This window comes from Mandrillus leucophaeus, unplaced genomic scaffold (assembly GCF_000951045.1).
Source record: "Mandrillus leucophaeus isolate KB7577 unplaced genomic scaffold, Mleu.le_1.0 Scaffold608, whole genome shotgun sequence".
In the NCBI taxonomy this organism is placed as follows: Eukaryota; Metazoa; Chordata; class Mammalia; order Primates; family Cercopithecidae; genus Mandrillus; species Mandrillus leucophaeus.
Window position 1 is genome coordinate 1,874,256 of NW_012106564.1, and position 27,262 is coordinate 1,901,517.

Consider the following 27,262-nt stretch of genomic DNA (forward strand, 5'->3'; position numbering starts at 1 on the left):
AAATTGGTACTGAAGAGTAGGGCATTGCTATAAAGACACCTGAAAATGTGGAGTCGGCTTTGGAACTGGGTAGCAGGCAGAGGTTTGGACAATTTGGTGGGCTCAGAAGAAGACAGGAAGATGAGGGAAAATTTGGAACTTCCCGGAGACTTGTTAAACTATTATGACCAAAATGCTGTTAATGATATGGACAATGAGGTCCAGGGTAACGAGATCTCAGATGAAAGTGAGAAACTTATTGGGAACTGGAGCAAAGGTTATTTTGTTATGTGTTAGCAAAGAACCTGGTGGTATTTTACCCCTGCCCTAGGGATCTGTGGAACTTTGAACTTGAGAGTGATGATTTAGGGTATCGGTGAAGAAATTTCTAAGCAGCAAAGTGTTGAACATGTGGCCTGGCTGCTTCTAACAACCTATGCTAATAATGTGTGAGCAAAGCAAGGACATAAAACTAGAAATTACATTTAAAGGGGAAGCAGAACATAAACATTTGAAAAATTTGCAACCCAGTCATGTGGTAGAAAAGAAAAGCCCATTTTCAGGGAACAATTTAGGCTGACTGCAGAAATTTGTATAACTAAGAGGAAAGCACATGCTGATAGTCATGACAATGGGGAAAATGCCTTCAAGGCATTTCAGAGATCTTTGTGGCAGCCCCTCCCATCACAGGCCTGGAGGCCTAGGAGGACAGAATAGTTTTGTGGGCCACACTCAGAGCCCCACTACCCTGTGCAGGCTTGGGACACTGCTCCCTGCATCCCAGCCATTCCAGCTCCAGCCCTGGCTCAAAGGGGTCCAGGTACAGCTTGAGCCACTGCTTCAGAAGGTGCAAACCATAAGCCTTGGTGGTTTCCATATGCTGTTAAGCCTGTGGGTATGCAGAGTGCAAGAGTTGAGGCTTGGGATCCTCCACCTGGGTTTCAGAGGATGTATGGAAAAGCCTGGATGTTCAGACAGAAGCCTGCTGAAGGGGCAGAGTCCTCATGGAGAACCCCTACTATGGCAGTGCAGAGGGGAAATGCAGGACTGTAGCTCCCACACAGAGTCTCCACTGGAGCATTGCCTAGTGGAGCTGTGAGAAGAGGGCCACTGTCCTCCAGGGTCTGGAATGGTAGATATGCTAACAGCTTGCACTTGTTGCCTGGAAGAGCCACAAGCACTCAACATCGGCTTTTGAGAGCAGCTCTGGGAGCTGAACCCTGCAAAGCTGTAGGGGTGGAACTGCCCAAGATCTTGGGAGCCCACCCCTTGCATCAGTGTGCCCTGGATGTGAGACACGGAGTCAAAGGAGATTGTTTTGGAGCTTTAAGATTTCAGGACTGCCCTACTGAGTTTCAGACTTGCATGGGGCCTCTAGTCCATTTATTTTGACCAATTTCTCCCTTTTGGAATGGGAGTATTTACCCAATGCCTATACCTCCATTGTATCTTGGAAGTAACTAACTTGTTTTTTATTTTATAGGCTCATAGGTGGAAGGGGCTAGCTTTGTCTCAGATGAGACTTTGGGCTTTAGACTTTCGAGTTAACACTGGAATGAGTTAAGACTTTGGGGAGGTGTTGGGAAGGCATGATTGGATTTTGCAATGTGAGAAGGACATGAGATTTGGGAGGGGCCAAGGGTGGAATGATAGGATTCGGATCTCTATCCCCACCCAAATCTTATGTCAAAATGTAGCACCAGTGTGGGAGGTGGGGTGTGAGAGGTGATTGGATCATGGAGGCCGTTTTTCATAAATGTTTTAGCACTGTCCCCATGCAGTGGTTCTCATGATAGTGAATGAGTGAGTTCTCATGAGATCTGGTTGTTTTAAAGTGTGTAGCACCTCCCCACTTTCTCTCTTCCTCCTGCTCCAGCCATGAGAAGATGCCTGCTCTGACTTTTGCCTTCCACCATGAGTAAAAGCTTCCTGAGGCCTCCCCAGAAGCAAATGCTGCCATGCTTCCTATACAGCCTGTGGAACTGTGAGTCAATTAAACTTTTGTTTATAAATTACCCAGTCTCTAGCCAGGCATGATGGTATGTGCCTGTAGTCCCAGCTACTTGGGAGGCTGAGGCAGGAGGATTGCTTGAGCCCGGGAGTTCGAGGCTGCAGTGAGTTATAATTGCACTAGTGTACCTCAGGCAACAGAGTGAGACCCTGTCTCAAAAATAAATAAATAAATACATAAATACATAATAAATTACCCAGTCACAGGTATTTCTTTGTAGCAGTGAGAGAATGGACTAATATACCCTCCATACCACACCCTAGTACTTCACCTCCCTTTCCAACTATTGTAGAAGATACTCAGTGTTATCATTTACTATCTTATAAATGCAAAAATTGAAGTTTAAAGAGGTTAAGTAATTGGCTCAAGGTATCATAGCTGGTGAACAGAGGCGCTGAGATTTGTTCTCTTTTGGTTTGGCCCTAGAACCCTCTCCTAACTTTTTTTTTTTTATTTTGAGTCTTGTTTGGCAGAATAAATAGCAAGGACAGCATCATCTTTGCTGAGGAAAGATGACTATTATTAGTAGTATGCAAGTGGAGAGTCATCAGTGTTACATCAGCTTTTCCCCTGTGTCTCTCATCCCACGAATGAAGAGCAGATGTGAAAATTGCTGCCAGCCACTCACTTGTCAGATGAGAACTGACTTGGCTGTGCTTATTACAAAATTAATTTTTAGGTTGTGATGGTTTTAATAAGCCATGTGAAATGTAGATGTCCTCAAGATTTATAAACTTTAATTTAGAAGTGTCTTTGATTCTAATACAAATCTATTTTTACTTACAGTAAGATAGCAAAGCAAAAAGTTTCTGGAAAGGTTCTGGATGTGTCTAAGGAAAATTTGATTAGATGGTCCAGTGTTTCAGTAACACACACAAGAAGCTTCTGAATAACTTGTAAAAGTGAGATGATATGTCCCACTTTGATTTAAATTCCATTACATGTATCCTTAGGAATTAGCAAAAAAATTTTTTTTCTAATAATAAGACACATTATTAGATGATTTTGACTCATAAAGAATAAGTTGTTTGAGAATGAAATTTGTCTAGACACAAGTATTGGTTCTGTAAAATGAAAGAAAATATCCAAAATTCTGTGCAACTCTCTGTTAAAAGATAATCCTAAGGCTACTTCAGAGATATTTTTGTTATTCAGGATATGGAATGAGCATGAACATTTGCATTTTAATGGTCACAAGAACCATTAAGGGGAGAAACTCCCAAAATATAATAAGACATGATTCGTTTCAACTCTATGTTGGCTCTGTATGTTTGGAATGCCTTGTAATTTCATATGTATTTGGATGATGTTTATCTTTGCTGTATCTTTGATGAAATGATGTGTTAAACTAACTTCTTGCAGTACATAAAGGAGGAAATTGTAAAGCAATTTATTTTGTTCTGCAAATGGTGTTACTAATTACAGGTTAGTCTTTTTTCTCCCTCTTATTACAAGAGGCCACGAGACCTCTCCCCAGGCTCACAGTTCTACCTTTCATCTTCCTGCCAAGAACACATCTTTGGAGCACAGGCATCTTCCACTGTTACCGACTGAATTGTGTCCCCCAGAATGCACATGTTGAAGTCCTAATCTGCAGGACCTCAGGACCTCAGAATGTGACATATATGGAAATAGGGCCTTTAAGTAATTAAGTTAAGAGGAGGTCACAAAGGTAAACCCTAATCCAGTATGACTGATGTCTTTATAAAAAGCAGAAATTAGGACACAGATAGGAGGAAGATTATGTGAAGACATAGATAAATGATGACCATCTGTGAGCCAAAGAGAGAGGCCTCAGAAGAAACCAACCCTGCTGACACCTTGATCTTGAACTTCTAGCCCCAGGACTGTGATAAAGTATGTTATTTAAGCCTACCCAGTGTGTGGCACTTCATGAATGGTGGCCCTAGCAAATTAAAAAACCCACCATCAGGTCAGATTCAACAAGTCTATAAGCAAACTGGGTGTCTTCCCCTGTATCCTGCCTGGCATGGGTTCTACTAATGGCCTACCCACTTCTGTTGATGGCACCATCCCTATTTTCCAAGTTTGTCAATGGGAGGAAACTGCCATTTGGGGCCAAGTTTCCTTCTTTTGGGGCCAAGCTTCCTTCTGTCTTATAAGGCCATCTAGTATTGTCCCCAAGTTCAATTCAGTCTTTCAGCTAGCTCTTCAGTTTTTCCATTCTTCATCATCCCAGTTCTGAGGCCCTGAAACAGCTTCATTGTCCTGCAGCCCTTAAACCCTGACACCTGAACCTACCTTCTTCTACCTCCTCACTTGCAAGGTCTATTTAGGGTCCTTCACCATCACCCAATATTTCATTTCTGCATAAAAGATGGTCTGGTCCCATAATTGGTTTTAATACGTGTAACCTGCCTTCTTCAGTGTCAGCTTCATAGCGTCATCAAAATAATTTTTCTAAAATACCTATTTTTATACCATTTTCCCACTTAAAGACCTACTGGGTCTTATTGCATATTAAAAATAGAAATGTCTCTTCCCTGTATGTGAAGCGCTGTGTCACTTGACTGACCTTCCTTTAGTTATTAAATTAATTTCCTTTACTAGTCCTTGGGTAGATGCTCTGATCTAGTCAGACCATTTCCCTGAGCTCAACTTCCTTTCTGCCTGCCACTCAAGACACACATACACACTTAGTTTTCTCCTCTCGATTAAAGGAGGAGAAGCTGTTTCTCTTGGGATATTTTCATGATCCCTCCCTCCAAATTCTACATATCTTTAAAAATCACCTCTCCAACAATCTGAAATTTTTATCCCACAGTTAGCTTCTACATAATCTTGAATACGTGAGCTAGAAGAGAGTTTCCTGCCATTTGGTCTAAACTCACATCCAGTTTAGGACTCCCTGCCCCCACCCCTCACCCCACAGCATTCTTCAGGGATTCATTCTTTCCTCATCCTGGTATTAGACCACTACTCGATGATGGGCTGTGGATGAAAAAATGAAAGAACTAGCCTGCTCACAGAAGCTTATACTGTACTAGGGAAGATGACAAGTGGTTCAGTTACAAAGCAGAAAAAGTGAAGGCACAGAGGCATGTGTGAGGCAGGTTGGTGATGTGGGGGAGAAAATGACCCTGAAGGGTGAGGAGTTTCCCCAGCAGACAGGTCAGAGAAGGTATTCCCAGGAAGAGGGCAGCATGGAACTGTCTTTCTCTTTCTGAATTTCTCTAGCACGTATGAATCCAGTCAACAACACCTGCTCTGTGCAGGCTCCGCTCTTGGAAATCAATTTACTGTTTAACAAACATCTTGATATCCTCCAAGCAGAAGATAATTTTTTTTTTTTTAACACAGTCTTGCCCTGGTGCCAGGCTAGAGTGCAGTGGCACAATCTCGGCTCACTGCAACCTCTGCCTCCTGGGTTCAAGCGATTCTCCTGCCTCAGCCTCCTGAGTAACTGGGATTACAGGCGCGTGCCACCACCCCCAGCTAATTTTTGTATTTTTAATAGAGACAGGGTTTCACCAGGTTGGCCAGGATGGTCTCGATCTCTTGACCTCGTGATCTGCCCGCCTAAGCCTCCTAAAGTGCTGGGATTACAGGTGTGAGCCACCACACCTGGCCCAGAAGATAATTTTTTAAGGAGAAGAGTTATGTTTTCTGTCCTTTTGTATGCCTCACATTGCTTAGTAGTATCAGGCACCAAGTAGGGGCTACTTTATTTGTGTTCTGTTTTAATATAAAGGGGTACTATACACCCATTATAAGATATATATTTTGATTTCCTTTATTTAGTAACAGTGATGATAGATTTGCCCTGCTGTTCAGCATTACAAATTCTAACCATTTATTCTTCCCTGCCTCTATTTCCTCTATCTATTCTTCCATTCACTTTTGTGACAACACTCTATGCCAATAAGATGACTGTGAGGGAAGTGTATTTGGCTATGAAATAAAACCAAACTAACTGGGCTGTATGGGAATGGAAGTTGTAGCCTGATGGTTTAAACAAGTAAGTTAACCAGCCATAGACTGGTGGTACATACTTGCTTATTGAATGATTTGAATAATCCCTTTGTAATATTTTAGACGTGGTAAGTTATGATCATTCTGGGATTGGTAAGTCATCACAAAATAATTCTTCTCAGGGTCTTATTAAGACCCTTAGGCTCTTCAAACAGGTCTGCTTCTTCCCTTTACCTCCACTCACCACTATCTCCCCTCAAAATATTTGGCTTATTTTTGTGGCAGAGTGAAATAGAATGGAGTATTTGAAGATTGGTCTCTTACGGGAAAAGAGAAGTCCATGGCCATTTTTTCTTTTGTAATGGAAGTGGCAGATGCAGCAGCTAATTATTCCCTAATATGGATTCTCTCTTCTCCCATACTACTAAAAATAGAACCCCTGATTTTTAGCTGGGCATATGGTTACATAGACTATTCAATTTCCCACACTTCCTTACAGCCTCTTGTGGTCATGTGACTAAATTTGGAGCCAAGGGATATGGGAGAGAGTGATCCAAGCAGCTACTAGGTTGAGTTCTTTAAAGCAAAAAGCGTATCCTGTCCTTCCTGCTTTGTTCATCCTCCCTGGGGATAGAATGTGACTGATGGTTAGTATCCTGGACCGTGGAGATGAGGGCAACAGCCTTGAGGTAGAAGAGCAATAAGATAGAAGGAGCCTGGGGCCCTGATTGGAACTACTATGTGAGTCCTAGACTGCTTGTCCTAGGAGCTCTTATGTCAAAGAGGAATAAATTGTTCCATGTAAGCTATGCTTATTTTAGGTCTCTATTTCAGCAGCTAATTCATAAGAGTAGGAATTTAAAAATGCTTGTGAGGTTCAGCGTCAACTGAATGATATGAGCAAGATGAAAAACACACTTTTAAAGATATTTAATGATGGTTTTGAAATCAGTACAAAAATTTAAATACAGAAATGATTTGCTATTGACAAGTCTCAAATCTGTCATGGAAACTCAAACAAGTTACCAGTCTGTTCACCGTTCATTGTATTCTGTAAAATATTTGATACCAGTCACCCACTACAGACATTCTTCTCCCCTGTGGGATGTCATACTGCATTAAAACTCTGTATTTACATAACAATAATATGAGTTTGGTCCATTTCACATGGAAGAATCCTGGTTAATTTTGAACTAAATAGGGATTATAGCACAATCCCTAGACTTTAGAACATGTGGTTGTTTCATCTGCTTTTATACTAATATGTTTACATGTTGTGCAGCACTCAAAAGGGAAATACAGGCACATAGATAATTATTTAAAACTCTTTTTTAAATTAAATGGAGTATCATTTAGGTCTGAGATTAGCACCATTGTAGAATGCACAGTATTTGGCATAGATGTTGCTCCTCTTCTGTCTAAAAGTTAGAAACCTATGTCTGATAATACACATACACACACATGCACATGCATACACACACACACACACACACACATATATATATATAGGCAATTGAGTAACAACCAATAAATAAGTTGGAAGATATTTTGAAAAGTGAAATTTGGTTTTAACTAAAAAGATAATTTCTCTCTTGCTTGGTGGGAATTAAAAGCCCATACATGTACAGATAAATACAGTTTTACAAATCACCTCATCTGACTTGCTTTTAAACCATTTCAATGTGGCTGTTTAGCAGAAGGAGGCCAGTGGATCCATGTTTCCCCCATAGTCATCAGCCCAAAACCAGTATCCTCAAGAACAACCCAAAGGATATTTGGCCACATAAATGCTGTCTGCTTTGAAAACAAAGGTTGTGGAGGTCATCTTTTGTTGGGAAAAGATTGTTGTATAATTAGTAGTGACTAAGAACCCCTGTGGTAATGGACTAATTTCTCTTCTTAAAAATTGAGAAGAAATGGTGCTTGTATACTGTATAGGGAAATGAGATATTGGCCAAGAGAAGGATTTTTGTGATGGTAATAATGATTCAGATTTGACAAAGACACATTTCTATGTGTTTTCATACCGTATTTATTTGTGTATTTTTCCATCTATATCTATCCCCTTAACTCACGGTTTTATTTTTGACAAAAAGATATAAGATTCCACCACCATAACCCCACATTATTGCTCCAAGTGACTAATAGACTCAGCAGCAGGCTAACAGCAAGCTCAAAATGGGTTTTCGGTGTTTTGAGATCAGATTAGGATGCCCAAAGCAGTTAGTATGTGCCCAAGCAAAAACCTGGAAAAATATTTATTTCTCCTTTTTAGACTTGTATTGGCCTTTGATTTGTACCGAGTACAGGATGACATTAAAAATACGGGCTCTTGTTGCCCTTTGACATTCTACATTGCCCTTCTACAGTCCGCTTCTAAAGAAACAGTTCTTTTCCTATAATTTTACTTCCTATACCCGGAAGTAGCACATCCGTTTTTAAATTCAAAATTTCAGAATTATTTTTTTCAAACATTAATTTTTCTGTGTAATTCTGAAACGACCCCCTCACCAATAAAGTATGGCTTGGATTTTGAAAATTGACTTTGACTGGGTGCGGTGGCTCACGCCTGCAATCCCAGCACTTTGGAAGGCTGAGGCAGGTGAATCACTTGAGGCCAGGAGTTCGAGACCAGCCTAGCCAACATGGCGAAAACCCATCTTTACTAAATATGCAAAAATTAGCCAGGCATGGTGGCGCAAGACTGTAGTCCCAGTACTTGGGAGGCTGAGACAGGACAATTGCTTGAACCCAGGAGGTGGAGGTTGCGGTAAGCCAATATCGTGCTACTGTACTCCAGCCTGGGTGACAGAGTGAGACTGAATCTCAAAAAAAAAAAAAAAAAAAAAAATTGACTTTGGAACCTCAGATTATACATCAATTTGCATACATACTAAACAGAGATATGTCTTCAAAATTCACAGTTACTAAAAATTACTGGTATCTCCATGATTAGAACCACACTGTGGTTGTGTGTGTGGTCAAAGGAGGAGAATTTTTAATGCTATATAAGCATAACTGATAACTGCTATTACAAATAAATATTCCACAGATTTGGAAAGTTCAATTGGAGGAAGAGTTTTTTTTCCTTGTAATTTCCAGGTGTTTATATTAGTTGGGCCATAGTGAAAATTACATGGAGGAAAGAAAATAGAAATATAAGTCACAGAAAAAAAAAAAAAGATGAAATAGAAACTCTGGTGAGTTAATTACTGCTCATGTCTCCCGTCTGGTTCTCTAGCTCCTTGAGGGTTACTGTCTAATGCTCCACGAAAGTGTTTTACCCAGTGCTAGGTACAGAGAAGGCACTGAGTAAATTCACAATGGCCGATTGGTTCACCCATTCTTTTAGAGACAACAGACACACAATTCTGATGAGGACTGCTGTTACTAAAAGACACAGCCTCTGATATGAGAGAGATATCCCTTTGACTAAAGCATTACCAGGGTCCCCAGGGCCCCCTCCCACTGGGGCAGTAACACTGCAGGTCTCCCCACCATACATTCCATGTCAAGGTATCTACACAAATACAGAGGAAATTAAGCAAGTAAATACGGTATGTAATTGTTATCATTGATATTTCTTTAAGGCATATTTATAAATATTTTAAAGTAAACAATATGAGTGAGTGCCTTTCATTAGCTATGATCTTTCATACTGATATATTTTGACTGATCTGAATAAGCAGGTTATTGTGGAAGCATATAACATATAACAGCTAATATGATTCCAGTGGGTACAACCAAGTGTCAGTACTTGATACATAAATCTATCCCGTCATTCTCAATTACAGGCTGCTGTGTGGAGTATTAAACATGCATCTTAGTTTTTATTTGTACACGATGGTCCAAATTTTCACTTAAATATAACTTTCCAACTATATAAATGTTTTGAAGCAATTACGTTTTTCATTTGGATTTTTTGGTGCATCATTTTCTTTTCTTCTATAAAATCTCTTTCTTTTCTTTTCTTTTCTTTTTTTTTACATGGGATACAATAAATATCCTGAAAAGGAGGAGTGGACATACTGCCCGGCATACAGTCCTGCAGCCTGTTCTGAGGGCATCTGGAGGAACACCCGGTCTCCGGGCCTGAGCAGCAGCACTGCACTACCAGACGCCTGGTCCAGGAAGCCCTTTTTGTACTCGTCATACGTGTACATCACGGGCTCGTTGTTCTTGAATAGAGCAACCCACACGTTGCCCCCCTTGCAGTGAACGTGGTATGCAAAGTAGTAGACACCAGGGACCTCACAGGTGAAGATGCCCGTCTGCGGGTTGTAGTTCTGTCTGCCGTTATAGAGCAGTTTGTCAAACTTCACTGGGGCCCCCACCGGTGGGAAAGGTGCGGTTAGCTCGGCGGTAAATGCAGGCATCTCGTAGGCTGGCCCTCCGTTCTTGCCTTTCTTAGCCCCGTAGGCATGGGGGGGTTTCACGCCATCAATTCCCAGCCCCATATCTGGCAGATACTCTCCCTGGGGTGGTGGTGTAGGGGGCATCAAGGCTGGGGGTCCTGGGGGTCCTGGAGGGCCTGGGGGTCCTGGAAGGCCAGGCTGGCCTTGAGGACCAAGAGCACCAGGCTTCCCTGGGGGGCCATGAAGTCCTGCCACTCCGGGTTTCCCTACACCAGGGAACCCAGGGGGCCCTGGGAGGCCAGGCTCCCCTTTGGGGCCTGGAATCCCAGGTGGTCCAATGGGGCCACTAGGGCCCCCAATCCCTGGGATACCTGGGGGGCCCTGTAAACCCTGATCCCCTGGGATTCCTGGCTCTCCCTTAGGTCCGAGAAGCCCTGGAACACCAGGGAGTCCTGGCACACCTTTGAGCCCAGCTTCCCCCTTGGGCCCTATGGGACCTGGCAAACCCCTCATGCCAGGAGGCCCTACTTCGCCAAGGAAACCTGGCTTTCCTGGGAAGCCTTGAAGCCCTGGCTCACCCTTGGGACCTGGTGGCCCCTGTGGCCCTACAATCCCACCTTCTCCTTTGAGTCCAGGAAAACCAATAGCACCTGGAGGGCCCATAGGACCTGGGATTCCAGGCAGGCCTGGCTCGCCTGGAGGACCCCCTATTCCTGGGGCACCTATTGGTCCTTTCTCCCCTCTTGGTCCAAGAGCCCCAGGAACACCTCCCATGCCCCGGTCACCTTTGGGTCCTGGGAAGCCTGGTTTCCCAATCCCTGGAAGGCCTGGAGGTCCTGGTAACCCTGGCAGTCCTTGCTCCCCTTTGCCACCTGGAAATCCTGGCTGGCCTGGGATCCCATCCTGGCCTGGCTTTCCAACTCCAGGTATCCCAGGAGGTCCTTGAACCCCTGGTACCCCAATAGGGCCTTGTGGCCCAGGTTCTCCTGGAGCCCCTGGCTTTCCCAGGGGGCCCTGGGGTCCAGGGAAGCCTGTCACTCCTGGTTTGCCCACTCCTGGCAGTCCAACAGGGCCGGGAGGGCCATGCATCCCTGGAGGGCCCTTTACACCTGGTGCACCTGGCATCCCGAAGCCCTTGTCCCCTTTAGGACCCCGAAGGCCTTGAGGTCCTGGTAGTCCTTTGGGTCCTCGATCACCCTTTGGTCCTGGTTGCCCTGGTAACCCTGGCCCACCTGGCTTCCCAATGCCAGGAAGTCCGTGAGGCCCTGGAGGTCCTTGTGGTCCTGGGATCCCCATAGGCCCAATTTCCCCTTTCTGTCCAATTTCTCCTTTTGCCCCAGGCATGCCCATGGCTCCTGGCTTCCCTGGCATTCCAGGCATACCTGGCTTTCCAACTCCTGGATATCCCTGTGGCCCTGGTTTTCCTTTAATTCCAGGTATCCCATGACCTGGCAAACCAGGGGGCCCAGGTGGTCCTCTTGGGCCAGGCTCTCCACGGGGACCTTGTTCCCCTCGTAAACTGGCTAATGGTATTTCTACTGGGAAGAGAAGAGAGAGAAGGGGTATGGGAGGAGAGAGAGAGATTGATTAGTAGATTGTCTCTCGCATCAATGAAGTACTGACAACCATTATTTATTTCTGACACATTTGCCTAATACTTATCAAGAGGAAAGATTAGGAATAATATGCTCATCTTCTAGAACTTAAAAATCAGTCTGGGTATGGTGGCTCATGCCTGTAATCCTACAGCTTTGGGAGGCCCAGGCAGGTGCATCACCTGAAGTCAGGAGTTCGAGACCAGCTTGACCAACATGGCAAAACCCCATCTCTACTAAAAATACAAAAATTAGCTGGTTGTGGTGACATGTGCCTGTAGTCCTAGCTACTTGGGAGGCTGAGGCAGGAGAATCACTTGAACCCAGGAGGCAGAGGTTGCAGTGAGCCGAGATTGCACCACTGCAGTCCAGCCTAGGTGAAAAAGCAAAACTCCGTCTCCAAAAAGAAAAAAATCAATAAGAAAGAAAAATCAAGCTGACAATTTTTTTTTTATGTATTTGAGGTATTTTTTGATAACTGATACGTGAAGCTGCTTGTATCAGCATTGGTTAAGTAAAGAAGCTAAAAAGTAATGAAGAAACATTTTTCCAAGTATAAAACTTGGAGATACTATAGTGTGTTTATTATAGTGAATTTGGAAGATTCAAAGATGTATAAAGAAAAATCAAATTTGCCTATAAGCCCACTACTCAGAGATAACCACTTAACATGTATATATATTTTCATCTCATTTGTTCTGTGTGTGTGTGTGTGTGTGTGTGTGTGTGTGTGTGTATTTTAAACAACATTGGAGTCATTATCCAAATTATAGTTGTATTGTATTTATGGGGTGATACTATGTGATATATAGTATCACAAAGTGATACTATGAGTCATGAATACAGTGTGGAGTAATTAAATCAAGCTAAATATATCTATCACTTCAAATACTTATTTTTATCTGGTGAGAAATTTGAAATTTACTCTGTCAGTGATTTTGAAGGGTGTAATACATTATTATTAACTATACTCACTATGCTATGCAATAGATATCCAAAAAACAACTTATTTCTCCTGCCTAACTGAGGCTTTAAACCTTTCATCATCATCTCTCCATTCTCTCCCTCCTACCCTACCCCAAGGCCTCTGGTAACCACCGTTCTCCTCTGGGTTTCTATGAGTTCGATTGTTTTAGATTCCACATTTAAGTGAGAATATGCAGGATTTTTCTCTCTGTGCCTGGCAAAGTTTTTAAATATAATAATTTATGGTCAAAATATTTCCTCTTATGCTTAAATACAGTATGATGTGGAATATAAAAGGAAAGAATAGAATTATTTTATTTTGTGTGTGGTTCAGTAACATCTTACCTTTAGAATCAGTAGATTTGCTTAATTTCTTCAATGTGCTATGGGATTTCTTAAGCCTCAAATATTAGTTCATTAATTTAACAAATACTTTCTCATATGCAAATCTGGCTTTTAAGTAGGAGAGCTGAGTAAGATATTTTAGAATGATAAACAGTATGGATGAAGTCGAGAGCTTGGTTTAGGAGCAAGAAGCTCTGCTTATCTTTCTGGTCTTGGCGTGAGATCGTGACTGGGTCCCTTAAGCCATGAGCATCTCTGCTTGCCTGTCTACACACAAAAATAAGAATAAGATAGCCACACTACAAGATTAAATGTGAAAGGTGTCACTGTTTCTCAAATTGTTATTGAAATACACAGCACATGCCGTTACAATGAACATGCTGTGCCTTTCAGATAAATACAACTCTGGATCTCCCATGCTGCTGGGACTAATGGATAACATGGAGAAATGAAATGTATGGTTCCAGTATCTTCTTGGCATAATGCTTATGTCACTAGTAACACCTTAATCCTGACCATTGTACTTTTCACTGACTTACTGTCCAGGAATAAAATACAAACAGAGAATTCATATTCTTTTAAAATATGAGTACCCATCAGAGTAAGTACAAGAAGTGCCAAAGGCCACGCAAGCCATTCAATAAAGGAAGGAAAAGAAATGTCTGAGATAATCTTCTAAGTATAGTACGAGCTCCTAAAGAGTAGAAAGTCAGTAATACTTTCTTTATGTGAATAGATATGATTATAGTACTATTCAGGCATGCTATTTCTAACCAGTGAATTGTGTAGTTAACTGTATTGAGTTATTTGGGGAAGAGTAGGAGAGATGAATCAGGAATCCCTGGTGTCTAGCACAGTGCCTGGAACACACTCTGTTCTTACTGAGGATTTGTTGAATGAGCAGTTGTAGCAACTCCAGTTTCCTAGGGTGCTTTAGCATTTACTCAGCACTTTGCTTAGCATGTATGTCACTGATTGTATCAACAATCTTATTTTACAAATGAAGAAAAATAGGCTCAGAAAGGTCAAATGAATAGGTCTCTTTCATTTCTAGCATCCAGGCTTCTAGGCCTCTAAGTTCCAAATCCAGTAGTTCTCCAGAGGTGGAGCTTCCTGCCATTGTAGGGACTAGTGGGACTGGCTCCACTTCCTCAAAGGTAATTGCTCCTCTGATGCAGCAAATGCTAGGTTTCTGAGAACTCCAGACAAACCAAATGAATTTATTGTCCAGTGTCTATCACACTGAGGGGCATTTTGTAGGTGCTAAATAAATATGTCAAGAAAGCAACAGGAGAGATTTTCAGGTGTCATCCCTAGATGCAGTCTGTACTCTTAGTTTCCTTCTGTTGATCTATTGATTGACATATGTAATTAGATTAGTATTAAAAACACTTGCACTTATCTAATACTTTGTTCGCAAAATGCTTTCATGTGACTTTTAACACAGCAGGTCCTTACAACATTGTTCTCTTAGTTCAGAAGACTGACTTGTCACCTTTCTTTGTTTTCACTGCTTTAGCTCCCAGCATCTGGCCCAGAGCCTGACACAAATAGGTGCTCCCTATAGAAAGTTGCTGAATGTTTGAATAAATAAATAATAAGAGGATAGACTATTTGTGATTTAACATATTTTATTTCATCTGATGCTATTTAAAATAATAAAGCAAAACATAAATGGTAATCTTATCTGTATCTTTAAGGTTTGAACTTTTCAAGAATATGGTTTAGAACACAGTAGGCATTTTAAAAATGCCAATAACAAATTCTAAAACTAAAGTTTCTCAAATAGATCTTCCCCCTCTGATCCCATAATTTAGAGGTTGGGAAAGCTGTTGTTTTATAACAGCCTGGGAGTGTGATATTACCTTTGCCTTTCTTGGGTACTGCTTCCTTGCCCATTCTTGGCGCCGGTTGAATTTCCTTCATATATTGGGGTAGGTGCGGATACTCTTTGCCATACTGCAAGTGGGGCATCTCCTTGCCCATGGCAAGGCCATCTTTGGCCAAAGGCATGTGAGGTACTTGTTGACCCAGGGGCTGGTATTGTGGAATTTGTGGTGGCATCTGAGGAGGAATTTGAGGTGGCAGCGGCTTGATCCCATAGTAGGCACCAGCCTGAATGAGCCTGATGGAGCTCAGGGAAATGGTAAGCAGCACTCCCAGCAGCTGCAGAGGGCCAGGCAGCACAGCCATCACCTGTGGGAGGAACCAATGCACCAACTTGGTGAAACTCTGCAAGGCCAGGTGACTTAAGTTTATTTAGAGATAGAAGCGGGGAATAAAAGGGAAACAGTCTTTAACATCAGAACTTCATGATAGAAGGCAAATGAAAAGGAAAATGCTACCTTTCTATAGAAAACAAACAAATGAAAAATAGAGAAGAGTGGAATCTGTCAAACAAAGGCAATTGGTGGGAACACAGACTATGGGAGAGACTGCTGGTTGTCCCTCATATCGATTCTGCCTTTCTTCCCCTGTTTTCCTGTCTTCACCTGGGAGTACAGCAGCCCAGAATGAAGACATTTCAGCCAGGCAGGGCCATTTCAGCCATTCTGGCCAATTGTGTGTAGTTGTCATGGGTGTACCTTCCAGGAAGAATCCTAAAAAGGAGTGGGCATGTCTTCCCCTTCCTCCTTCCTTTTGGCTGGATTGCTGATATGTTGCTGGAAACAGACCACACATCTTGGACCATGAGGTGAATGCAGTGCACGGAGGATGACAAAATAAGCTAGAAGAAACCTCAGTCCTGGTTGAATACAAGATGCCATACCAATCCTTAAATCTGGACTTTGTTTACCCAAGAGAGAAGTGAAATTCTATCTTCTTTAAGCCACTGTTAGTTTGGGCAGTCTACATTTGCATGAAATCTAATCCTAACAGAATACATTCTGATAAAAGGAGGCAAAACTGGTGGCAAGTTAGGCTTTGTTAGTAAGTGCCAAAATTATATTCTAAATGGAAACAGTTAATAATTTATAGGCTTTATGCTACAGTAGAGATTTTTCATCTGCCAGATGAGGGCTGCTTTGATGTAGTCACAAACAAATGTAAATGTAAAGAGCAAACTGCAACAAAGACTGCGGAAGTCTTCTGAATTGAAGAGAAAAATGCTTCTTCATGTGACAGTATGAAATATTTTAAAAATCACTATCATAATTATGCACCTTTATTTCTTGTATTTAAATACTATGAATTCATTGGTTTAGAAATTGGTTAATTGGACCATTAAAGTCTATCTTTGTCCTTTTATGAAAGAAAGGAGTTTACGAAGCAAATTAGTTGTATAAATATGAGGGAGATGTTTAACTATTGATAAGAATATGCTGTTTCTAAGCCCATTAATAGCACTCTTTACAAATTGGCAGTAAACAGAATTAATATAAATGGGGCTTATCTGTTTATAAAAACCAGCTTGAAAAGACCTCTGTTTGGAAACGCCCTAGGCCTAAAACCAGACAGCCAGATAAGTGCATTGTTGGCAAACGCACACTAGAGGGCCAGTGTGGTACACACTTAGGTCTGTTCAATATTCTGCCTGCCCAGCCCCGTCCCCTGTAGTACTAACACTGGGCATACGCCCATTACATGCTCACACTTTATTAAGGGACTTAATGAAAATTTGAATCTTAAGGGGCATGTCATCATAATGCTAGAGAGAGAGAGAAGTGGCAAGTTTCTCACAATTTTTAATGTAAGTGTCTTCTGGAAAACTTTGAAAAAACTTTGTCTATAAATAATGCAATTTCCATTCTCACAGGAGTTGTTTTCTTTGCGTTTGTCTTACTTAATTCTGGATCATAGTTTTCCACTTCTTAGAAAATGTGCGTTGATTTTGCAATATCCTATTCAAGGGTAATGCCAAGAGTGTAAACAGCCCACAAAAAGATTGGTTAATAAAAAGCACCTAAGAAAATACTTAAAATGAATCCCTATCACAAAGTTCAATGCTTTACAATTTTTCTAAATATACTAACTAATCATTTTTCCTCTGAAAAAATGAAGAAACAGTTGCTAGGCCCATCTGGGAATACTAAGATGAATATAATATGGTCAGTGGGCCTTACCAACAAGGAGCTTATACTCTTAGTAGGGGTGACAGATGTGTAAACTGTTATTGAGTGGCAAAGGATATCTAGCAAAAAGTAAATTTTCCTCCTACTTCTGTTCTCCAGTATCTAAAATCCCTTATATTGGAAGCAACAATTTTTCCTCATATTTTTCAGATAGTCTGTGGATATGCACATATAATATACATCCCTTTCAAACATAAGTTGCAGTATACTATACACACTTCTATTTTTTGCTTTTTTCACTCAAAGATCAGTACTTATTTCTTGTCTAGTTATGTGTATCTAAACAGATTTCTTTAAGTTCTTCATTTATTAAAATAAGACTTGGAGGTTCTCTTAAGTCTTGTTTAGCTCTAACATTCAGTGTCTGCAAGACAGTTACTAGAGATCTGAAAGTGTTAGTCCATACCAGAAATGTGTGGTAATATCTGGTAATGTATAAGCTGGTGCTTAATTCTACTTCTGGGGATGAATGAATTTGGTTATCGAACCCCAGACTTGTGGTAAAATCTGTAATAATAAGCTAGCATGTTTGGCCCTTCACTCTTCCATCAATTCAGTGGATGTGTTGGATTATACTTAACAATCTTTAAACCAGGACAATCTAATGAAATACTGGAAAACTGGAAGGAGATGAAATGCCTGGAAGAATACCAGTTGAATTATTTCCTCTCATAGGCTTGGCCTTTCTCTCCTCTAAACCAGCTCCTTAGGTCTGCCATCTGCCATTTCTCTGGCTCTTTATCTAAATAAACTTTGTTCAGTTTTAACTTGAATATTTATGTAAGGGCCCTAGTTAGAATTTACCGCTTTACTTATTCCTACTAATTTTTCTCCTGTCCCTGAGGATATTTTTGGTGGTCAAAGTGGTGTGATGGTTCTCCCAAATCACTAAAAAGAACACCAAATTTGGGTAACTTTATACAAACACCTGGCGAGAAAGAGGGAACCTGCGAATTTTTGCTGGGAAGAAATTGTGATAGTGGGTTTTCATGCCTCTCTTTCTGGGAATGTGGAGCACAACAATATTGTGAGTTCTCCTTAATATTTTCTTTGATTTCTATTTGTTTGACAGCTGGGTGTGTGTGTGTTTGTGTTCTTGAACATAAGCATATCTAAACATATGTAAACATTGAATCTTTGCCAGCCAGGCTGGCTTAGTGATGGGTGTCATGTCATATGACAAAAGCACTGTCAAATAAGTCAAAAGACTTGTATTTAAGTTTTGACTCTGCCATTCTTCATGCCTATGACCTTGGACAAGTCCCTTATCTTAACTAAGCCTCAATTTTCTTACCTATAAAATAGAAATTATAATCTCTGTCTATCCCTCAAAGCTGTTCAGAGGTACAAATGATAATATGAATTCTTTGTAAGCTGAAAAGGACTATTCATATTTAAGTTATTATTAATGGAGTGTGACCAGAAAGACAAATCAAAACCAACTAAAATGTCAAACATTTTCAGAGAAGGATACTAGCAAAGTAAATGTGAGGTTAACTGCAATAATGATAACCTAACATGAATAAAACAGTAATGGCCATTAAATGTACTTGTTAAAAATGATTTAGAAAAAGAACAGCTGAACCGAGGCAGTCATTCATTCATGTGTCAAGAATTACCAATCCTAGACATCTTGAACAGCGCTAAATGGCTTCCTACATTTGGGCAGGGCTTCAGAGAGTTTCAGATTCCTCATATGACCTGTAATGTATATAACAGAATAATGTGATATATATATTAACAGAATAATGTGATAGATACATTATTTTGGATGCTCCTCAGCATTCTATTTGTACATTTATCCTTATGATATTTTGGCTTACTGTACAGAAGAATGTTTAAACATTTAATCTATTGGTCCTTGCCTTGAATACAACTTTCCCTTTCACATAGGCTAACACAGCATGTCTTTGTGTATGTGTGTGTGTGTCTGTTTGTTGTTTTTGATTTTGTTTTTTTGAGACAGAGTCTCGCTCTGTCGCCCAGGCTGGAGTGCAGTGGAGCGATCTCCGCTCACTGCAAGCTCTGCCTCACAGGTTCACGCCATTCTCCTGCCTCAGCCTCCCATAGCTGGGACTACAGGCGCCCACCACCACGCCCGGCTAATTTTTTGTATTTTTAGTAGAGATGGGGTTTCACCGTGTTAGCCAGGATGGTCTCCATCTCCTGACCTCGTGATCCACCTGCCTCGGCCTCCCAAAATGCTGGGATTACAGGTGTGAGCCACTGCACCCAGCCTATGTGTGTCTCTGTTGTGTGTGGTGTGTACAAGCCTCTCTAATCAGCTCCTGGGCTGGTCCTCTGTGCCTCCTACTTGTACAAGATTTGTAGTCTCTCAAGAGCCTCAGATTTGCCACCCTAAAGGAAGGGAAGGTCAGGCAGAATCCTCTTCCAGTATTCACCAGAATTGCCTTCCTGTTTTTTCCATGCCTCTCAAAGAAAATTCTCTCTTGATTGTATGTCTCAGGGCAATTCATTCATTAGATATACCTATTGAATACTTACAAATTGGTAGGAAATGTTCTGAGTATTGGAGATACAGTGGTGAATTAGAGAGTGGAGGTCTTATCTTATTGAACTCACATTCTAGTGTGGACAGATAGGTGATAAACGTTAAAAATAAATTTTATAATTTCAGATTTGAGTGCTGTGAAAAAGCAATTGTGGGTGTCTTAGTTATTAGGGCCGCTATAGCAAAAATACTGTAGGCTTATAAAGAACAGCAATTTCTTAGTGTTCATGAGTCTAGGAAATTCAAGATCAAGGTGCCAGCAGATTGGGTGTCTAGTGAGAACCCACTTTCTGGTTCATAGATGACACCGTTTTGCTGTGTCCTTATGTGATAAAAGGGGCAAGGGAACTCTCTGGAGTGTCTTTTATAAAAGCACAAATTCTATTCATGAGGACTTTGCACTCATGATCTAATCATCTCCCATAGGCCCCACCTCCTAATAGCATCACTTTGTGGGGGTCATATTTTAACATATGAATTTGGGGACATAAACATTCAGTGTATAGCAGCAGGGTAAAGGGATCAAGAATGATGGAGTGGAAGCACTCATGTTTTGGAAAGAATGGTAGGAAACGACATCTGAGGAAGTAAATTTTGGATACATATGTGAAGGCTGAGAAATTTATCTCTCTTAAAACAACGTATGGGGAAAAAAGGAGGGTCCTATTTACTACAATGTTAGTTGAAGGTACCTTTCACTAATATAGACTCATTTCAAAAATATGTTCTTCATCCATGCCTGACCTCATTTTGAATTCTTTCTTTACCATATTCTTTTTTCCTGGAAGATAATTATTTTCCTTTTATTTCTCTGTAGATTTCAGTCCTACCATTAGTTTTCTATGGTTGTCATAACAAAGTATCTCAGACTGGGTGGCTCAATAGAAATTAATTTTCTCACAGTTCTACAGACATTGAAGTTCAAGGTCAAAATATTGGCAGAGTTGGATTCTGCTGGAGCCTCTCTCCTTGGCTTGTAGACGGCAGTCACCTCCCTGCGTCTTCACAGTCTTTTCTCCATATGTCTCTGTCCTACTTGCCTCTTCTTATTTACCAGCCACACCGGTCATCCTAGTGACCTCATTTTAACTTAATTTCCTCTTTAAAGGCCCTGTTTTCAAATACGCTTACATTCTGAGGTACTTGGGGTTCAACATATGCATTCTGGGGGACACAACTTAGCCTATCACACCTTCTTTCCTTCAGACCAACTCTATTCCTGCCTCTTCTGTGAAGGCTTCCCCACCTTCTCCATCATCATTATTCTCCTAAAGTTAAATACAAAGTCAGATGTGATTATAACCAGGCTTACTTTTTTTTCTTGTTGTTTTTTGTCCATTAGACTAAACATGATTGTAAGCTTTCTGAGGCCAAGAAGAATTTGACTTCTCAGTATTTACTGATGGATCCTAACAATACAGATTCTTAGTGTGTTGATAGGGGTGCTTTCAGAAGTATCGAATTCAGCTTTACTCCCCATTTAAAATTCTGCCTACAGAGGTTGTTGATAGAAAGTCCTTCTATTTTTAACTTGGATATTAATAATGATGGGAACATTTAAAAAGCAGCTCATTATCTTGTACAGTTTTGTTGCTTTTTAAATTGTCTAAGCAACTTTTAGAAAGACTTACCTTTTTTGATTTATATATGGAGGTGCACATGTAGCTTACTATAAGTGGTGGAGGAAAGGAGGGCATGTTGAGAAAATGAATCCCAAAACTTGGCCATAAGATAAAAGATGGGCACATGACCTTTTATTATCATGTTAAGATCATTTTCAAATAAGCCCACCTTAGGATCATCTGATAAAGGATATGTACCTTTGTTGCAAAACTGATTAGTATTAGAGATATTAACAACTCTTTAACTATATTCATCAATCACCCTCAGGTAAGTAACTCAGCATTATCTCAACATTGTTTTTTTATTTACTGAAAAAAAGTCCCAGGTACTATATAATCATGAGGTGCATAATGACGCTTAAGTCAGCAAAGGACCCTATTTATGCCAGTGGTCCCATAAGAATATAATGGAACTGAAAAATTCTGTCGCCTAGTGAGGTCTTAGCTATCATACTGTCTGTGGTGCAATGCATTATCTTTTCTATGTTTAGATATATTTAGATACACAAATGCTTACCATTGTGTTACAGTTGCCTACAGTATTCAGTACAGTAACATGCTATATAGGTTTGTAGCCTAGGAGTAATAGGCTATGCCACACAGCCTAGATATGTAGCAAGTGGTACCATCTAGGTTTGTGTAAGTACACTCCATGATGTTTGTACAATGACAAAATCAGTTAATGGTGCATCTCTCAGAACATATTCCCATTGTTAAATGACACATAACTGTACTTCAAATACATTATATCATTAATCCCATATCCATTTCTTAGGTCTTTTTTGACACTTCAGTTTCTAACTGATAATGTCCCCATCCTGTATTTATATGATTGATTATTTTACTGAAATTCAAGACTGTATACAGTTATTCCTGTTACATTCCAAGTCAAAAATTGAAAACTGTTATTTAATTACTTGTAGGAGCTGCCATCCAATATATTAGCTGACAAAGTTCCAGCTTTGTTTTACAAGGTACAGATCCATCTAACTGTACTGTCAGTTTTCTCCATCTTGTCCTCCAAATATCAAGGCCCTCTTTTTGCGTGAAATAAGGAATTCTTCTGTTACATAAGACAAGCTCTTAGACAGGCTTCCTTACTCTTTGCTTTTCTGACTAGGAATACAAGCTTAAAATGTTAATTAAGTCACAAAGCCACTGGCAAGGTAAATATGCTGAGATGGAGCCTGATAGGGTTTGGCTCTGTGGCCCCACCCAAATCTCATCTCAAACTGTAATCCCCACATGTCAAGGGAGGAACCTAGTGGGAGGTGATTGGATCATGGGAGTGGTTTACCCTGTGCTATTCTCATGATGGTGAGTTCTCATGAGATCTGATGGTTTAAAAGTGTTTGGCAGTTCCCCCCAACCCCCACACCTTGCGAGCACGCTCTCTCTCTCTCTCTCCTGCTACCTTGTGAAGAAAGTTCTTGCTTCTCCTTCTCCTTGCATCATGATTATAAGTTTCTTGAGGCCTCCCCAGTCATGCGGAACTGTGAGTCAATTAAACCCCCTTTCTTTATTACCCAGTCTCGGGTAGTTCTTTATAGCAGTGTGAAAATGGACTAATAGAGAGCCCAAATAAATAAGCCTGTCAGATTCTGGTCAATCAATCACATGGAGGCAGTGGGCAAGACCATCAAATAAACATTCACTGGTTTTGGTCATTCTGCTCATTTACATCTACCAGGATGGCTATAAATGTAAAACAGCCTAAATTATATGCTTCACTAACAAATCCTGAATACTGTAATTGAGAGTAGCCAATTACCCCCATGTACTAGCTATAGTCAGATAATGACCTCATGGGACCAACAAAACTTGAGAAGTCAATTAGGTTGTGCCCCCAGCTCTAGAAAGGAGCCACACACATAATGCCTCTGAAATGAATGGCCAACCACCACATTCCAAAGGTTCTCCAGAGGAGATTTTACAATATTCCCTAGTAACCAATTGTAGGATTTCACATTAGATTTCCTAATATCTAATCTGAATCTCTTCTGCTGAACTGTAAGCTCATTGCCTTTTTTCCATTCTCAAAGGAGTTGGGAAACATCTGGAGAATATTTTTCTTAAAATAATAGCTCACATATTTGAAGTTTGCAGTTAATTTTTTTCTCTAACTGGAATAATGTTGGCTGCTAAACAGTTTATAAAACACTTGAGAAAATCCCTAAAAAAGAAATTCTGAAGTAGAATATATAGTTTTTTCTTTCCATAATATGAAAGCATCATTGTTTTCAGAGCAGAAAATACCCAAGTTTTAGTTCTGACCCAAGTAAGTCACCTATCCTGACTGGGCATCAATTCCCTCATTTGCAGAATGAGAACATTGGCTATATGACTTTGAGGTCCCTTCTACTTCTAAAGTTTTCTTGTAACTGTGAATGTGAAGAACATATTCACACTTCACAAATAAATAATTTTAGGGGCTGAGCACAGTGGCTCATGCCTGTAATCCTAGCACTTTGGGAGACCAAGGCGGGCGGATCACCTGAGGTCAGGAGTTCGAGATCAACCAGGCCAACATGGCAAAACCCCGTCTCTACTAAAAATACAAAAATTAGCCAGGCATGGTGGTGCGTGCCTGTAATCCCAGCTACTCGGGAGGCTGAGGCAGGAGAATTGCTTGAACCCAGGAGGTGGAGGTTGCAGTGAGCGGAGATTGCACCACTGCACTCTAGCCTGGGCGACAGAGCAAGACCCCACCTCCAACTTAGGCACTCAAGCCTTTGTATGTCAGAAAGTTAGATCAATCTCATACTTACAGTTACTTTTCAATATTGCACTCTTCCTTCTTACAGTTGGGTATGGAATAAGGATGGAGAGTTTGTACACCCCCTATCCCCCGTAAATATTCCTCTGGTCAAATAAGCTATACTTGTCCAGAAACCAAAGGGGAAAATAAGAAACATGATTTAGGGACAATAATAATAATAATACATGACTTTTTTTTTCTTACCACATTCAAAGGTTCAATACAAATGTGGAACTTACTGAGAAACCTTTAAAAAGTGACTATGAAAGATAAAAACTTCCTACAATGTGTGTGCTCAAAAATTCCTGCAGTCATTCAGCAAATATTGATGTAGGCTTCCAGTCATAAGAATGACAAATACAAAGTATGCATACTGGAAAGGGGAAATGGGTAGTTAATGAGTGTGACATAGTCATGCTTTAGGAGTAACAAAAATTTTGTAAGAAAAATGGAAGATCTAACATCCAGAGGCAGCTCTACAGTAAAGTAGGGGATTGTGAGGGCTCTGCAAGAATAAGGTTCTTGCCATTCCACGGACCTGGCGATACACGGCAAGGTGAGTTCCTTCTTGGTATGGCTCTAGAAAGACTGCGGAACACTGTTATTTACATGGACAGCTTTCTGCTTTCTCTGCACTAGTACAGTTTGTGTAACCAACACAATATAAAATAAGTGTTTTCAGGCCTTTTGCAAGGGAGAGATGTGTGGGGAAATTTCATCTAATGTAATCCATTAAACTGGACATCGTAAAAATATTTATTTAGAGCAAACAACTATAATGTGTTATATAAAATATAAATTTTATAATACATTTCTTGGGGGTCATATTGTTGAAGTTTTATTTAGCTAGGGTTATTTTGAATCATATAACCCTGAATGACTTGATATTAAAAGTTAAGCCATAAGATTTCTATCTTACATGGGGAGAACATTAAATCATATCAGTAGGACTTGGAAAATAAAAATAATTATTCAATGTTTTCTAAAATTGGTTCCTCCTACCCCCTCACCCATCACCACACACAAAGACACCATTCAGTCAGAATGGCAGTCCTACTAAAGTTGCAATAATTTAGTCCACAATTTCTGAATTATAAAAGAGCTAAAAAATCTTGACAATTTCTTGGTCAGTGAAAATGTGGATTTGTTCTTTCCTTGTTGCATGGTTCAAGAGTAGCAGAAATCATTCCACAGGACTGCTCCCAACAATGAATTTAAATTGAAAAAAATTTAGTTCTAAACCTGGGGCTAAGCCTAAAATACTCAATTGTGATAAATCATCATCCACAGAGAGGGCAGTCTCTAAAATCCCCTACTTTTCAACCACAGCTCCATCTAGATAATTAGCCTGCGTGGTAACATCCTGCCTTTGAACAAAGGCAAAGCTTGGAGAGCAACCAAACCACAGCTATCTTGGTATTGGAAGTTCCATTTATTTAAGGGCTGGAATTTATTTTGAGGGATAGAGAGATGGATGTGGTGTCTGGGAGGAAAAATCATAAGGTTTTCACAGTTAATCCACTGAACATTTTTCAAAGAAAAATGGAAGTGTAGAAAGGAAAGGGCAGAGTATTATGTAACAGATGCCAGGTCTTCAGGATATATTAGTTAAGGACGCTGAGAGTGTAAAGGACTTTTCTTTTTATGAGCAAAACTCATTACAAGGCACCAGAACTTACAAGAACATATGGAATTTCATTGATAAACGTGGATCACAAATGTTATTTCTTAGGACTTAGAGTGTGAGTAGAGCACTGAGCTGGATATGGGAGACTTGGAGTCTTCTCTGTAAACTTCTCTGTCATGATATCCTTGTAAACCTTTCAGGGCCTCCTTTTACTAAACTGTAAAATGAAGGGAGTGAATTAGATGGGGAGTAGGGGGTTGTAGAAGCCCAGTGCCTAGAGGAAGTAGCGAGGCGCATGAATGAGTCCAGTTGGCTGACTAGAGTTTGCAACGAAGTTAGCAAGAGCAGAAAGTTTGAGCTAAACTGCCTGAATTAAATCCTGATTCCATCACTTATTAGCTGTGTGATCTTAAGCAAGTTACTTAACCTGTCTGTGCCTTGGTTTCTTTTTGATAAATTGCTGCTGATGATAACATTACCTGTCTTATGAGGTTGTTGAGAAGATTAAGGGAATTAATACAAGTAAAGTGCTTACAACAGTGTCTAATATAGTAAGCACTTTATAAGTGTTAGCTATTATTTAAATTAAGAAAAAGAAAACGGTGGTGGTGGTGGAGGAGGATCAGTGGTAATAACAGATGGGATCTTGAGCACACGTCCCATGATGCTTTGCTTCACTGCGGTATCATCTTGAAGAATTTGTAAGGTAATAGTTTTTGTTTTTACACTGTTTCAGACCTGTTTGGAAAACTAGGCTGACTGATTGTCCCCTGGCTCAATGTTCTTGAGATCAATGATAACTTTTACTCATTTTCAGGATGCTTTTAAGATTCTATTTATATCTATGTTAAAGGTCTTAGGCTTAGCTTGAGCTGAATGACAGGATCATGGAGGCATTTTTCTAAATCCCCAGTCTGAGTATGCAATTTAAGACTTCCCATTGCAAGGAAAAATCTCTGAAGTTCTCTTTGTCTGAAGAAAGGCAAGGTAAAGATAGTTTCTAATAAGTAAGTAACAAATATTGTGTCGGCTTGCCCATTTCAGTGCAGTGTGTCTCCCACCTGTTTGCCACATGCAAACAGTAGTTGAAAGGCTGGATCTCTTCTTGCTCCCTTTCCCCCAGAAAAACTGGTCACTCTGGGGAGCCTTCTTTGTATTAACTGCAAAGGGCTTTGGCTTTGAAATTCAGAGAACTGAAGACATTTCTGACAGGTGATAGCAGCAGGTTGCTTTTGTGGGAGTGACTACAGAATGTAGGCTATCTTTTACTGCTGAAGGAAGTAAAATCCACAAGTAATATATATATAAACCTTTAGGTCAGCAAAATCATCAGCTTACAATCACTTTTCTAGCTTTATCTTTCCACACTGTTTTGGGGGACTTCAGTAATACTACCCCCTCACCCATCACCACACACAAAGACACCATTCAGTCAGAATGGCAGTCCTACTAAAGTTGCAATAATTTAGTCCACAATTTCTGAATT

The 27,262-nt window shown here is 40.5% G+C and overlaps 1 protein-coding gene across 3 annotated transcripts in view; it reads right to left on the reverse strand.

The window, feature by feature from the left end:
• Positions 1-6,839: 6,839 nt before the first annotated feature.
• COL8A1 (collagen, type VIII, alpha 1) overlaps positions 6,840-27,262 on the reverse strand; it is a 156,383-nt gene continuing 135,960 nt past the window's right edge. For 2 of the 3 annotated variants that reach the window (XM_011999912.1, XM_011999913.1), the window contains 2 exons: positions 15,050-15,380; positions 6,840-11,813 (listed from right to left, as the gene is read on the reverse strand). In XM_011999912.1, the coding sequence (XP_011855302.1) occupies positions 9,907-11,813; positions 15,050-15,377 (2,235 nt within the window). In that variant the 5' untranslated portion in view covers positions 15,378-15,380 and the 3' untranslated portion in view covers positions 6,840-9,906. Of the gene's footprint in view, positions 11,817-15,049; positions 15,381-27,262 lie in introns of all 3 variants that reach the window. The other variant, XM_011999911.1, reaches the window with a different exon arrangement.